General features: G+C 39.7%; 1 protein-coding gene across 1 annotated transcript; it reads left to right on the forward strand.

Annotated features, from left to right (window-relative positions):
- Positions 1-2,471: 2,471 nt before the first annotated feature.
- LOC307250887 (tripartite motif-containing protein 14) lies at positions 2,472-7,918 on the forward strand. Its single transcript, XM_080028154.1, has 7 exons — positions 2,472-2,726; positions 3,738-4,711; positions 4,833-4,928; positions 5,885-6,133; positions 6,245-6,267; positions 6,486-6,634; positions 6,808-7,918. Exons 1-7 carry the CDS (start codon positions 2,477-2,479, stop codon positions 7,350-7,352), a joined length of 2,286 nt encoding a protein of 761 aa, XP_079884280.1. The 5' UTR covers positions 2,472-2,476; the 3' UTR covers positions 7,353-7,918.
- The last annotated feature ends 8,573 nt before the right edge of the window (positions 7,919-16,491 follow it).

Consider the following 16,491-nt stretch of genomic DNA (forward strand, 5'->3'; position numbering starts at 1 on the left):
TACGCCTTTATGTGTGTGTTGGGAAGTCTGGTGTGAGTGCATGCACATATGTGAGTATTGGTGTGAATGTGTTGCGTGCAATAGTTTGTTGGGCCAGTGAACCAATATACCAGCCTCACACACAATTGTTCTGTTGTGTAACTAAATATGTCAGTCTTTGTCTCAAGTACTCTTTCTGTTTCTTTCTTTGACTCCCTTTCTGGCTTTGTTTTTGTTGGGACATACAGGGTAACATGATGGATTTGGAGTATTACATATGGTGAGGGTGTGCCTGAGGATTGAATTAGTGGTAATGGATAAATAAGGCCTGTCCCAGCCTCACTTGTGAATATGTTCTTGTGTAAATAGATATTCTATAGATACCAAACATTCAGAAAATATGTTGAAGGATGTTAACTTAGATCAAATTAAAGAGATACCTTCAAGAATATATCAACACTTAATAAAGGTTTTCACTGTAAATTGCTGTTGTCATATTTTCGTTTATTTGTTGATGGGCGCTCTAACCACCACACAACAAGTAGTTTGCATGTTATCCAACTTTATTGAAGTGCAATACAAAATAATTGCAGGTGCATTGCGTTACTAAACCTAGCTTTTGGGTGGGATATATACGTATATAATATGTTCAACTAGTTAAGAGTGCAGAGGAACAGAAATATTGCCAGGTTTACTTCCTCTGTTTTTGAAAGTAAATAGTAAATGAATTCACTCAAATCAATTGGTCACACACCACACAAATACAATTTTCAAGGTAGATAAAAAGACTTGCATGCTTAACAATGGCAAGGTCTTGGTGAATATTTTTTTAGATTAAAGCCTTCTTGGTATATGGTTTCATTAAATTAGATTACATAAATTGTTGGTGCACAACATCAACAATCAAGTTTTTTTTTGTTTAAGAGAGCAAGCACATTTTAATGTGTTGGGTGCTTTATTATGCAAAGACAATGAGGCAGAGAATGACACACACACACACACACACACACACACACACACAAACAGACACTTGCACAATCACAACTCTGTATGAGCATACAGGCTACAGTGCATTCAAGAACATCTGATATGCCTTCGCCTTGATTATGCATAACAGCTCAACAGATGTTGCCACAATCTAAACGTTTTGCTCTTTTGGTGTAAAAGTCAGTTTTCAATTGTAAATCAATACAAGAAAACAGGACCTGAAATTATATTTAGAGCATCGATTTTTTAACTGGCTTTTTTATTTCAAGGCAATTCTTTTAATGTCCATGTTCACATTCAAAAGTCGGTACTTTTAATTTAAAGTTCTTGTACTCTCACCTCATATTTTCCAGGCAACACAAGTAAAAGAAAAAACTGCTGTTTCTTTAAGAGGAAAGAATGTCTTTGAGATTATGAAAGATTAACTTCCTATTTACAAGTCACAATAGCCTTTTAATCCAAGTCACATGTGTAAACCACCAAAAAGAAAAGTATGTGGGGATGGGGAAAGAAAATAAATGCAATAAAATTAATGACTTACTTTTTGACCGTCAAAACACCATCTCTTGAAAGTATAATACACGAAAGATAAATACACGTCCTCTCATCTACATTTCGTACAGCCTTTGTGAAGCCAACGTTTATAAATCATTCTTTGTATTTTAATTTCGCCATCACAGAAGTAACATATTAAAGAAGCCACACGTCAAAATTACCTCAAAGAGAGTGAACATATTTTTAGGTCGATATGCACAAGAAGGGGGAAGAAAGAAGAAGAGGATTCAGCACATTCATCTGAGTTTAGATCTGCGCAGAAGATACAAAGAAGCACATAGGCCAAAATAATTTTCAATAACGTTAATTGAAAAAAAATGTCTTACTAACTTTACATAAAAAAATAATAATATGTAGGCCTATGCACTTTTACTTAATATATGTTGAATTAGTAGAAGTATCTTGCACCACTGATTTTTGCTTTTAAACCATGTTTTTAAACCCGTGCGCCTTTAAAGGCCTACTTCACCGGTGGGAATATGAAGGTGTATTGAATTCTGAGATCCTATGTAGCCTAGTACAAATGTGCAATTTTTTAAAAAATTGGTTCATCCTAGCCTGAGAAAAGGCAGAAAGAGTGTTTTTTTTACAAAGTAAGTTAAAAAAAACTTACTTTGTAAATATTACTGTGATGTCTTTTACTGTGTCATCATATTTTTAACCCTATAGCCTATTTCTCTTTCTGTGATGTCACGAGAAAGAGAAATATAGGGTTAACAAAAACACTCTTTCTGCCTTTTCTCAGGCTAGGATGAACCAATTTCAATTTTTTTTGCACATTTATACTACATAGGATCTCAGAATTCAATACACCTTCATATTCCCACCGGTGAAGTAGGCCTTTAAGAGTGCTCTGCTTGGGGAGGAGCCGAGGAGGAGCGGGATTCAAACATGTAGCCCCGCCTCTGCAGCCTGTCATTGCGGAAATACGAACTAAACATTCAGCTATAACAAAATGGGAGCATCGTTAGACACTCCGGCGCAGTGTCCTCTGTGCAACGAGCTGACCGGTGACCCTGTTACCCTGAAATGTAACCACCGCTTCTGCCGGCGATGTATCGGGGATCTGTGGAGCGTTACCCCGCAAGGGCCGTACCACTGTCCCGAGTGGAAATGTAAGACGGTTTACCAGACTCTGCCGTTTGATAGCAGCCTGACACGGCCACCTACCAACAGCCAACGAGCCCGGCCTCGCAGCACCGCAGGTACAGATTAAAATGAGTCAAAGTCGTGGCTGAAACCGCGTGATAAAAAGTTAATAGGCCTTATATTAGGTTACGTTACAAAAATGAACGTGGGACTGTCAGCACACGCTAACGTTAGTTTGTTGGCTAGGTTAACGTAAAGAAAAACATTGTTTATGGAAACGTAGATGTTGCCTGGCATGTCCCCGTCGAACAAGTTAACTTTTGTTATTTTAGTTGTTTGAGAATTAGGCCTACTACCTACAACTTTCTGTAGCTAATTGATTATGTTTAGTTTTGTCGATATATTAAATTAACAAAATACTTAACTTCCTCACCGGAAATTATAGTTGTATGCCTACTACTAGGCTACTAGAACTTTGTTTAAGATTTCATTTTGTTGGCATGCATGAAACGATAATGTCAGGCTTTTGTGGTTTAAATGGTCGATGAGGGTAAAGGTCTAACTACGTGTAGTAGGCCTAAGTTATCATGCAGTTTTACTGTGTTTGGCCGACAACCTCTTGATTTGTCTTCCCTTCTCCCCATTCCACTTTAGATTTTTGTTGTTATTGCACTGTTATGACTGATGCATCATGACTGGCTCAAGCAGTGAATTAAGTCATGATTAACTGACAGTTAAGTTAGATAAGGATGCATCGATCTGCTTGATAATCACCTTATTAAGCGGATCAGTTATTGGCCATGCCATGACCAAACCATAGTAATTACTGGTGTATATAGTATTATGAGTATTTTCACTTACATCGTTACATCCATTCAGGCGGCAAACTCAGTCACCCTTAGTGAGCTGAAAAGGAAACATGATTAACTCATAGAAGTAACAAGCTATAGAGCCACTTCTTGTATTGCTTCAAGTGAAACTCCTCAGTGGGCAATTCAAGTTGAGCATAGAAGTTGTGCTTGGCAGACCCCAACTTGCAGGTGTTTTTGTGAATTATAATTGTAATAACGCTTATTAAACCTTCTCTCTTACGTCAGTTCTGCTTTATTTGTATTCTGTTTTTAAAGACACATCCCGCAGTGATGAACAAAGCTCATCTGACTCGTTATTGAGGAGGCCCTCACTTACAAGCCGTCTTCTCGGGAAGAGGAGGGCCAGCACGCCAGTATCAGAGGAACCTGAAGTGAAACGATCAACGGCGGAAGCTCCCCTTGAGCACGCCAGGGACACCGAAACTCCATCCACTTCCTCTTCAGATATACCTATGCAGTCCACTGATGTGGAGCAAACCAAAGAAGTAGTGCACCCAGAATCTACACAGTCTGAGCATGGGGATGGAACATCCTCCGATGACAACTCTGACAGCAGGGCAGCAGCAGCAGCAAATGATGCACAGAGCGACATCATCTCAATCCAGCAGAACCAGCACAAACCGATGGAAGTTATCGCATTAGAGGACTCTGACAACTCCAATGAAGTTGATATATGTGATGCGCCTCTTCTTACAACTCCCAAGAAAGAAGCTGCAGGACGTCTTACATCGCCAAAGAAACTTGCATCACCTGCATCACCTGCCAACTGGGCTTCATCTCCTGGGGGGGTGTCGACTCCAGATAGGTCTCCTGCACACCATGTCAGCAAGACTCATCTGATACTCAACAAACGTCCTGCTGCTGCTGATCCAGGATCCCAGAGTCGTGTTTTCATCCATTCCAGGTCAGAGAGCAATAATGCCCCCGCTGTGCCCTGCCATTATTGCCCTAAAGCTGTGTGTCAGTCAGCTGTGAAGACCTGTCTGGTTTGCGGAGCTTCCATGTGTTCGGAGCACCTGCGTCCCCACCTGGACTCCCCCGTCTTCCAGAATCACACCCTGGTTCCCCCCGTGGAGGACATTTCTACCTGGAGGTGTCAGGAGCACCAGGAGATAAACCGGATCTACTGCCAGCAGTGTAGTGTGTGCGTGTGCACGGTGTGTACCGTCATAGGCTCGCACCGCAATCACGCCTGCGTCAGCATCAGGGAGGCAGAGAGAGAGCTCAGGGTAAGTGGTGACTTTATAGCATCATGTATAATGTACAATGATTATGGTTACAGTTGAGACCGACATAGCAATAAATATGTGATCTTTTATTTTCAATTATCTTTTGTACATTTTACCACAGGGGAACCTAAAGGACGAGATCAAGCAGCTGCAAGGAGCTGAAGAAGAAGTGAGGAACAGAGTGACTGAACTCACACACATGAAAGAGACCTTCACAGTAAGAGCATAAAGCCTTTTACTTCTACCTAGGGCTGCAACTAACCATTATTTTGATAATCGATTAATCTGTTGATTATTTTCTTGATTAATCGATTATTAATCGATTCGTGTTTTGGCCCGTAAAATGGTGAAAAATGTTGATCAATTTTCCAAAGCCCATGTTGACTTCCTCAAATGTGTTTTTATGTCCAAAACACAAAGATATTTCAGTTTACTGTCATAATAGGATTAAAGAAACCAGAAAATATTCACATATGAGAAGCTGAAATCAGAGAATTCGGAATTTTTTTATTAAAAAAAACGATTAATCGATTATCAAAATAGTTGGCAATTATTTTAATAATCGATTTGTCGATTAATCGTTGCAGCTCTACTTCTACCTAAATAATGCATGTAATTAGGCGAATGGCTCAGAAATGACAAAATAAACCTTTTTCTTATGTTGACTCAAAGTAATGCACATGTTTTGACAGGGGGTTTCAATAGGAAAAAAAAATACAATAAACATACTGGAGTTGTTTATGTGTATGAGATCAGCTTACACATTTCTACAGTCATGTGTATCACACGTAGCGTTTTATATCAGACTTGAAAGATAAGAGTTTATGTTTTTTACAGAAATGCCCAAGATTAGAATGATAATAATTTATCAACATTTATTTCTAAGTATGATCTCCATGGTACATGTTGAATTGTTAAGCGTATAATTCCACATTCTGGATGTATAGGAGTAAGATTGATCAAGTCTTTGAGCAATTGTAAATGATTCCCTATTTTAAAGTAGGTTTGAAGTTCAAATTCCTTGAGAAAACATAATCTAAAAATGTTCACATTTATTTTCTGTTGGTTGCATGGTAGACCAGTAATTGATCATCAAAGTCCTCTACTGCAATGAGAAAATACTTTCAGGGAATTGAGAGCATAGCATCACATACGTTTGAATTGTCTATCCAGGGGGTGCTAAGTGAGGCACGAGCAGAGGTGCAGCAGCAGTATGGAGCCATCAGAGAGGCCCTGGAGCAGGAGGAGCAAACAACTCTTAATTGTGTGACCAAGGAGGAGAGCAGGGTCCTGGGGGGACTAGAGGAGAAACTGGGCCACCTGCGGAGTTCCCTGCAGTCCATCCAGAAGGGCCTCCACACCCTGGAGGGGCTGGCTGATGCCAAGGGAGACAAACGCATCCAGGACCAGGCCTTCATTATGGTGTGTTGGATGTTAGCAGACAAAGGTGTTTTATGGTAGAATAAAAGATTTGTTCTTGGCCTATGAACAGCAACACACAGCAATGTCTTCTCTCTCTTTCTCACCTGACAGGAATACAGCAGGGTAGCCCAACTGTAAGTGATTTCCTCTTAACTTCCTAATCTAGTTGCATGTAAATCATTGTTTTGTTGAACATGTCAGTGGTTAAATGTTCTGCCAAAAAAAACCATAGCACTTCTTATACTATTAGCTAGGTTCTGCACAGAACAAAATAAGACATCGAACCTTAAATGCAGAGAGGTTTTAATAGTGGAAAAAGTCATATTATGTCTATGCTCTGCTCCTTTTCTAGTAACATAGGAAGTGGTTTGGACCAGTTCGAGGCTCCAGAGGAAGTGGACCGGCCCCGGCTGAAATGCCTGAAGAGTTGGACGGAGAAACGGCTCGACACGGTTGTCATCACCGTGCCAGGCAAAGACGTTGACCTCTACCGACTGCTCTGTGAGAAAAGAGCTAAACAAAAACCTGTTTACATACTTTCACTGATGAATCACAGCTCATTAAACCACCAAAGGACTAATTGCATCCTGTCGCCCCAAAGGTGGCATATTCAATTAGCCTTTACTGCTCCTTGTTCTCATCTAAATTTGCCTTTTTTAATTTCCTGTGTACAGATGGTACCGCCCTCGTCTTGGACGCAGATACGGCCCATCCCAAGCTTCAGCTGTCTGATAACGACAGGAGGGTGACCTACAGCGAAGCCCAGCAGGCCTACACTGAACAAGAGGCTCGCTTCAGCTCTTTCCCACAGGTCCTGGCCACCTGTGCCCTGGAGGGCGCTCGCTGGTACTGGGAGGTGAACGTGTCTGTGGACGAGGGCCGCTGGAAGGTGGGGCTGTGTGAGGGTCAGATAGAGAGGAAAGGCCAGAAGGATAACTCTCGCCTGGGCTTCAACTCGTATTCCTGGTGCCTGGCCTGTGATAAAAGGAAGGTGGAAGCTCTGCATAACAAGGTGGCGGTCACCGTGGATGCGGACGGGCTGCAGAGGGTAGGAGTGTTCCTCGACTTCGAAGAGGGTATTTTGTCCTTCTTTAATGTGACACCAGGGGGCAGTCTTGCCCTGATGCATTCCTTCAAGCACAACTTCACTGATCCTCTTTATCCAGCGTTTTCTGTGTCTAAGACCCACCTGGCAATCTGTGATCTCTTCCAGTCGTAAACTGTATGTTACTGATATTTCAGGGTTAGGGTTACAGAATACATGAACGCGCTGTGCCTTGGAATCTTTTTTATTATGGAAAATGTACCACTTTGTAAAATGATCAGGATGATAGGTGTGACATACATTCTGTACTCTCAGCAAAAATACTTAAATGTGATTTTTATATTATGATAATGATAAATGTGATTTTATATAATTAGATAACACTGGAATTGAACCACACCAGAAAAGCGGTTTCATTTTATACATATACACAACATTCCAAACTGTTACCGTAGTTTTGGTATCATGAGTTCTTATTTCACGTTTGATTTTACATTGTCGGTGAACAAACAAGTAAGTTTTTGCGGGTCAATAAGAAGTTGATTTGGATAGTATTTCAATTTTAAATGTGTAAAAAAAAAATTCTGTAAGCCTCAGCTTGGCTCGAATGCTGACCAATTGTCTTTTTTAAGACATTAAAATGTCAACTTTTCAAAAGCAAAGTAAAACCTTTATTATGTCTTGCCTTTTTCACAATTCCTATTTGTATTTGAATAATATCTGTGGCTTCAGAAAATATTCAGACCCCTTCACTTTTTGAACACTGTATGTTGTATATTTAGTTTTAAATGGGTAAAACTGCCATTTTTGCCCATCAATCTACCCTCAATAATGCAAATTTGATAAAAAACAAAAACTGAATTCATTCACATAAGTATTCAGAGTGACCCTTCACCTTTAATTCATTACTAAGTACAGCTCTAAGAGTCTTCTTGGGTATATGTCTACAAGCTTTGCACACCTGGATTTGGGTAATTACAGTTTTTCACAATTGCTTAAACACATTTCTTGATAGACTACCTCACTTTTTCAAAACCCTAAACACAAAACTCAAACACAAAATGCAAAATCCTTCACTTCTCTTGCTAAAGCACACTTTACCCTCAAAACAGTGTTAACTCTTCACTAAATGGTGTTCTCTTTTCAAATGACAAACACATACATCATATGACTAGACATTTCTAGCACTCATTGAACACTGGTGTGCAGAATGGAAAACACTATAGTATAAATGCAAAACACTATATGAATGCTTTATCAGTAGAATTATGCCTTTGCATGGTCATACACTTTCACCTACAGTAACAACAAATACTTTACAGTTTTTGCCAAATGCTAACACACATGTTGCAGAATTGTTTATTTTGCCATTTCAAACACACACAATGAATACTGTAGGTAGGACTGCAGTTCAAGCAATTCAGTGTGTCAGTATAAACTAAGAAACAATTATAGTAAAATTAGGGAACAATGGTAAAACAAAAACAGTGTTGTAAGGAATTTGGTGGTTGGATTATGAATAATTTTATAGATACCGCCTCCTGTTTTCCTCTGGCCACATCGCCTCATCAACATCACACTCAATAGCCTTGTTTGAGTAGGAGCCATCTTGCTCAGACCCTCGCAATTATGACGCGCGTCTTGCTGAGCGCACAGCATAAAAGCTCCTCGTCCTCCTGTCGCTCTCTCCTCCTCTTCCCCTGACTCTTACTGTCTCAGAAAGGAGCTGAGCTCACCTGGGGTCTATTTGTAGTGCTAGGGTTTAGACTGATTGGTATTCAATTTGTTGTAATTAATTCATTGTTGGATAATTTCAAACACAGTGCAAAGCATATATTGTGTTTGTAGGGTTGGTGCTTTGGTTTAGGGCATGGTTACAAAAGTTAGAGGTTGTGATGATGTGGTCGTAGCAGTCACTTTTAGTGTTTACAGTATTCTGCAAAAACTGTATTTGTACCAAAATGTGCAGTCTACTGTAAATCACAGCAAACAGGAGCTCATCTCTGACCCTTCTATAGCTAACTGCACAAACACCTTTTGAGTTTAGAAATGTGATTGGCAATGTGTTCTGTGTGAATACCAAGAGAGAGAATTCAGGAAGAGTGTGCAAGATATAGAGAATTGTGTGTAGTGTTGCGAAAAATGTGTGTTTTGGAATGAGAATATGAGTCTTAAGGCAGGAAATGTGTTTGGAGTTCAGCAGAATTGGTTTAGAAGTTGGTAAATTAGTTTCAGATTGTGCACATTGTGTCTGATGTTCCAAAAAATGTGTTTAAACAATTATGAAAAACTGTAATCCTATTCTTGCTGGCAGACAGATCCTCTCAAACACCATCAGATTAAAATACTTGTTTAAATGAGAGAAATTCAGTTAGTGATTTTTCCTAAATTTGTAAAAAAAAAAAAAAAAAAAATCGACACAATAAATAGAAATAGACTGTAAATAGAAACACATGTGACTGCGTGGTGACAGTTGGTGGGCTTAGTTTGAACTTTATCTGCTCCCAAAAGACGTGAGCATTACCCACAACAAGCACTGCCTTTGGCACAAACTCCTTAAGCATCACAACTGATCGCGGCTGTTGTTAAATTGCCCTCCCCCTTTCCAAAGTCTGAGGCTTATTTAATCTGACCGGGGGTCTGTGGTTGACGTCACTAACGGGGATCAAAGTGGTGTTTACGAAACCCTGCCTGGATGATAGGTAGAGCAACAACATGCCAGTGGCTCAGGGACACCTGGCCATGGATAAAGATTGATCCAAACTAGTTGGCTTATTGAGAATCCTCAGGATCTAGCATAGTAAATTTACTTTAAGTACTTTTTCATTGTTTAATAATTCCTACATGACTGTTTCCTCTTTGGCAGGCTTTTATTTGGGATAATTTTAGACACTTGCATCCTCGCAGGTGCACCAGCGCACCATGGCAACAATTTCACACATGCAGCCACACGATCCAAAGGTACTTGCAAATCCCCTTTTTCGTTCTTTCTCAGCTGCCACATAAATGCAAGAGGCAAGACATGACGAAGAGGGAGAGAGAGGGGGTGACTTTAACAGTCAGGATAATTAAATTCCTCTCTCCCTGTCCATCTAGTAGTCACTCGTACTCAGCCAGGCTCTAAAAAGCTTTTACAGACCTCTTACCATTACATTACATGAGCAAAGGTCTTAATGTAGGCTACAATATGTTGCCCGGGAACAGTGTGTCACACAGTTGTTAAGGAATAAAATGTACCTAATGGAGTATTGAGAGCTCTAGGCGGCTTCTTGCATTAAATCAAGGGACGGTAATTCCATGAGCCTTGCATATTATAGAAGTAACTGCCCAACTTGGCAAAAGGTAATCGCATATTATTAAGATACCATGGCTGCTGTGGTGAAAGTCCCTCTGTTATTCTGTCTAAAAGAGAATGAATTTCGGGAATTAGCATGTTGGTGGCTTGGCAGTGTACAGTGATAAATTACTCCAAGGATGTGGCATTGTCTTGCAGCTGAAGAGCCTTTGAGCTACGATGACAATAAACTCCTGCGGAAATAATTTAGTTGAATCGCGGTAATATGCTGTTCCTTTCCATGGGTTTTTTCCTTTTCTCAAAGATAGATAAGACAAGATGGGCATTATGTAAAGATTAGGAGTAAAATGCCAAGCATAAGACCAAGAGGGTGCCAGTTGAAGGGTGATTTTCAAATCAATACTTAATTTAAGAGGATCTAGCCTCATCCAACTATTCTGATCAGTTTTATATTAATCGCATTTGTTCGCCTTTCTTCAGTTGATTTATACTGCAGCATTACAGTAAGTAGGTCAAAGTGGCTCTCATTTGCAAAGCTTTCCCGGTGTAGCACTCTACTCCGGATTGCATGCCTTTATCTCTCATCGCTGTTGTCAGGATGGAAAGTGGAGTGGCATGATACTACAGAGGACAGAGATTTTCAACAGGTGGGCGCCAGCAAGCCTTCCATTTACACTGTCTTCTTAAAGCCACAAAATGCAACTTTTCTGTTTTTGATCAGTGTTTTACCTTGTGTTAGATCGGAGGTAAAGCAATTTCAACTGCACTTTAAGAATTGGATACATCGGCACCACTTGAAGCCACCGAACATTAAAAGCCTCTTTCCCTGTCTTTTGTGGAGGTAATGACTGTTGCCAATTCAATATAAATTCTTCCCTGGGAAATGTCAGCCGTTACCTGGGTCATTAAACGTAGTTCAGTATGTAAAATGGGGCATAGTCAAGCAATGAGACAATCAATCTTCCTTGTAGCTCCAATTTGTACACCTTATGTATTACCCGTACACTAGAGTCACATGTTCTGTCAATATTCTGCATAAAAAAAATCCAACCATCTAGGGTTTTCTTTTTCAAAAGGTAGAATAATCCAGATTGCTCAAAAACTTAAACGCAATCCTCTGGATAAAAACATACTCTGTTATTTTAGATTTAAATATTAGTAAGAACCTGTAACTCCAATTTAGTGGCACAAACTGGGGCCATTGTCGTTATATAGGAAAAGAGGACAGTTTATCACTTCAAATACTTAACCAGGAAGACTGTTATATATAGCAACACCAAGAGATGTATCAAGAATAGTTTTGACACATTTTCTTCCATAAAAATTATTTCCACTAGTTTCACTAATAGAGCCTGAAAAACCTGAGCTATTAGGTAATTGGATAGATGCTAATTTGGGTTTCTGTTCAATACAATCCATATACTCATTAACAGAGAAAAACTCTTGGGCATGTATCTGCATTTTTTTAACCCATAAGAACCTGCACCCAGTTCTACTTATAGGAAAAATATGAGGGATGGAACACAGACTAAGTAGACCACATAGAACACATTTCTTTTTTGGAAATTTAATTTTTTTTTTATCCAAAATATTATCCAAGCTTTTTTTTTTAATCCTAATATTACAATGTGTTGTCATTAATTTTAGTTTAGATTTGTTCAAATGTACTTTGAATTTAGCAAAAGAACATATATTAATTCAAAATAAATGAAACACTAAAATTAATTGATTAGCTTATTACCATTTTTGTTATTGTGACAAATACGTCACTCACGGCCCGATGTGACGTATACGTCACAGCGATATTTACCTAACTTGTTCTATATAAAGTTGTTTATGAAATATGGTCAGACTGGGTTAAATGTAATACAGGTCACCCTATTAAAGCATTAGAAGTGTTAAATGGGTTTTAACTCACCTTTAGTAACAAAAAACAAGCTTTTGAAATTTGCTAATTTCTCTAATTGTGTGCAGCTGTCACTCTGCAATCTTTGGGAAGTCACTTCCTGACACAGTCACATGGCTGTCACATGACAACCACACCAGGATGTTGAGTATATGTCACTAAGGGACTTTATGAGTAAAAATCTAGTATAAACCTGTATGAGGAGAATTTTGGGACATTCAAAGTGTGTGTAACCTGGATGTCACCGTGGGTCCTTATGGGTTCGCCCGTCTAGGGACTGGCATTTCAAATTAGCTCTGGCTATAAATGCAGTGGTGTGTGGCATCCGTTTGTGCTACATACTTGTCCCTATACAAATAAACAAATGATGTTTTCACATGGGGTTTTTTCAACAAACCCATCTAAAATGAGGACTGGATTATTTGTGTCTCATCCGCAGGGCACAGGATGTTCTCCATGACTTCAATCTTCATTTCATCCACTCTTGATCAATAGCAGTTTTTTATCCTTTTGTAATATCGACAAATCTTATGCAAAAACTAAGCTATCAATTATTTTATCCCACTTACAAGTAATGCCTGTGTAGTTCAAGCTTGAGGTAGCTCATTCCTCCATGTTGTAGAACTTCATTGTTGTCCAGAAATTATTATAACACCTAAAACAACCATTATTATTTGCAAGTATTACCAGGGTTTGGCACAACCCACGCACATGTAACGTCATCATGCCTTGTGGCCATACGTCCTGTCGGCATGGCAACAGACGAGCTCAGGTAAACGTGGAGCTTCATGTGTCTAACCCAGTCACCTGCCAGGCTTGGCACAGTCAGTGGAACACTGAGACAGAAAAGGTCATTAGGCCCATTGTGGAGTGACATGCCTGTTCTTTTCCTTCACCCCAGGCAAATCAATTGTACTCTCTACTGTTGCACAGAAAACGCCTCATGACTTTAATGAGCGAGTCTATCTCGGTGTCCGTCTATCGGCCTGCAATCAATTGATTGAATCCAGTCTGATGAAAAACATTTCTTACATCAGGCTGTGCCACTGTCCCATGTTTAATACATTTTTACAGTTTTTTAGCATGAAAAGAAATAAGCACACTGATTGCATCACATGAAGTGTAGGCCTAATTTAAGCACTTGATTGCTAAGACAATTATGTCACATATTTTTTTGTCTAATTGTCTATCCCTAGCTGTTATTCAGTAGTGTTGCCCTAGAACCCATTAACATGTCAGCACATTAAGATTAAGAGAAAATAGCAGCAGCATCTGTTTCAAACACTCTGTATTGTCAGCTGTATGGTGCCAGTCTGCTTCCGCCTCCTCCAACCCAGACACTGTATTCCTCTCTCCCCCCATCTCCCAGAATATCTGCAGTGCCTTTACCAATATTTATATATTTATTAGTCTGTGCTCTTTCCACTTGGCCCCAATGCAGAGGGTCAGAGTGCAGGGTCAGTGGCAAACAGAGCCTCAGGAGATGTCCGAGATTTAGTGGCGTGTTAGCAAAAAGGGAGTCTTGCTCTCGTGAGAGAGATTGGGGACGACTTACATACTGTCTGGGCAATTATTGTCTTAGTCACATTCCGCTCCCTTTAGCCCTTAAATAACTTGGACAACAATCTACATTTGTCTGTAAACGTAATTGTTCCAAAAAAGATTCCTGTTCTCTGAGAGCAAAACATTTTAACCCCCCCCCCCCCTCTCATGCACAGAAATACTGTCTTAATTACTCTTTTTCTATTTTAGATGAAGAGACATGGGCATATAATTCACAGGGCTGACCCCATGAACTGCACATAAGGACACAATAAACTGTCTTTCTTCCTGATCAATGAAGGCAATATAACGGAAATTATTTGGTGAATAAAATTATTTAGCCCCCCGGAGGAAATGAGCTTCCAAATGAAACACTTTTCTTTTGAAATTGGGGTAAACTATTAAATGTAGCATCGTAACAAAAGTGATTAACCTCTACACCACTTGGAAAATGGGTTTCAACTCACAAAGTGCTCCCTCCACTGCTGGAGGCATAGATCTATAAACAAAATTAAGCAATCAATCTTGTGATTGCATCTGTTCTTTCTATGGCTTGATTTCCTAAGAGCAGTATCCATTTATTATGCTAAAAAGATCCACTGTTGCAAAATATTCCTTTACTTGTTTTGAATTCAAAATGTGTTGGATTTATTTCATGACCGTAAGGTAAATCAGTTACACTTCAGTCAATAAACAGACCATTTGTCCTTCTTTCTAACTTTTTGGCCTCTTTTTATTGTTTGTTTGGCCTTAGTGGAATTGAATAGAACTATTGGCACAGAAGCAGTTCTTGGCTCTAATCTTTATTTTCCAGACAGACACAGCTGGGGCTCTTGATCTCTCTGCTTTCACCTCTGACTGAGGTTTTGTCTTGTTCCGGCTGAAGTTGCATGGTGGCTCAATGCACACAGAAACAGCACACAAACAGAGCCTTCTAGAGTTTTTAATCCTTTATCTGCCCTGCAACTACAGTGCATGGCCTCATAGTTCATGATTTTTGTCAAAGTAGTTCTAGAAATATGATTTTTCATATTTGCAGAACTAGTATTTCAAAATTCTAATTGTCTCTAAGCCAATGGGATATAAGCTGTTTATCAGTCAGCTTTGGAAGCGCTTGTTGATTAGAGTTGTTACCTTTTCTCCGTCTTCAGTCTTTCTCATACTGGCCGGCTCCAGCTTCATGATTAGCAGAAAGATAAAAATGGCTTCAGATTTCTCACCGAAGAATATTAGAGATAAGCATATTTCCCAAAGTTTCACACTATTATTGTGAGGACTGGGGGGACGGGGGTTTGGGACACAGGTGCGGACCAAGGGGTTTCTAAAAGTTATCCCCAAAGGGATAACCACTGAATCGCTAAAGCGAAGAAGGGGAGGGGGAGAAAGCAAAAAGCCACACAGGCTACTTTAAAATACCAAACTAAAGTGAGAACAAAACCATCACTGCCAAGCAGCTGAACGGACAGACAAACACTTCAACAATTATTTTCTCTTAAACTCAGAAGGCACTAGGATACAACCTCTCACTACCTCTTAAGGTGAGACAATGAGCAGCACAGAGCACTGGGGTCTCAGGGCATATATAATCTCTTCACACCTGGGTTCAATCAGCCAATCAGTGCACACACACCTGATTGCAGTGAGGAAATCAGTCACCATTCTCACGGAGGCGAAAGATTCCGTGGACTCACAGGGCTGAAATGTACCGTTTCCTCACAATTATTTAAACCTTCAAAACGTGTTGTCATTTAAACCCCCATAAAGTGTTAGAGTGCAACATTAAAGGCATATTATTCAAGTTACAAAAAATCGCCCCCTCAAAAAATAAAAATAAATAACTCATGATAACAAGTGAAAATTAAACTACCGGTTAATGTAAGTATAGGGGTCTCCTGTGAAAATCAACAGGCCAACAGTTCCAGAGGAGAGCATTGACTCTTAGTCAGATTGCAGAAATTACAAGTCTGATATACAGTACACAGTATGACAAGTCGGTCACAGGCTATTTTTCATTTGGTTTAATAATGTTTCCGAGTGCCATGGTTTTGACCATAGATAGTATTTAAAATTGTTTTAACCCATTTAGCAGGATCAATAAAACAAATCTGCCCCACCACAAAGGTAACTTTAATGCAGTCAATTAAATACTATAAATCATAAGACAAATTCATAAAATGACAACATGGGTCTTGATGGCGAAACGGGGAAACGTGTCATCTCATATGTCTTCCATCTACACCATCAAAATGTCAGCCAGAAGTGCCCCTGACCCCAAAGCAGATGCAAAAGCGCTGGACTATTGTGAACGAGGAAACGTTTGACATTTCCACACACAGCAGCTTTGTGACCGGGAGATAAATACTTGACCCCATCAATCCTCCTTGGTGCAAACATATTACATCCTCAGAATAATCATCCAACATGTTAATTTCCTCGTTCCTTCCTCTTGGGCCTACTTTCAGTGGCCTGGTATGTTTTTCCATCAATGATGGAGACGGGGGCTTTACGCTTTTCAAGGTAATTGGTATACTGCAGTTGAAGCCTGTGAATTGACATATTCAGTGAATCAA

Source organism: Ammodytes marinus, assembly GCF_949987685.1.
Source record: "Ammodytes marinus genome assembly, chromosome: 5".
In the NCBI taxonomy this organism is placed as follows: Eukaryota; Metazoa; Chordata; class Actinopteri; order Uranoscopiformes; family Ammodytidae; genus Ammodytes; species Ammodytes marinus.

Excerpts from the sequence above, each read along its gene's own strand:
- LOC307250887 (XM_080028154.1), top strand. The coding sequence starts at position 2,477 with ATGGGAGCATCGTTAGACACTCCGGCGCAGTGTCCTCTGTGCAACGAG. Across the intron at positions 2,727-3,737 it reads CCGGCCTCGCAGCACCGCAG|ACACATCCCGCAGTGATGAA; the intron begins GTACAGATTAAA and ends CTGTTTTTAAAG. Across the intron at positions 4,712-4,832 it reads AGGCAGAGAGAGAGCTCAGG|GGGAACCTAAAGGACGAGAT; the intron begins GTAAGTGGTGAC and ends ATTTTACCACAG.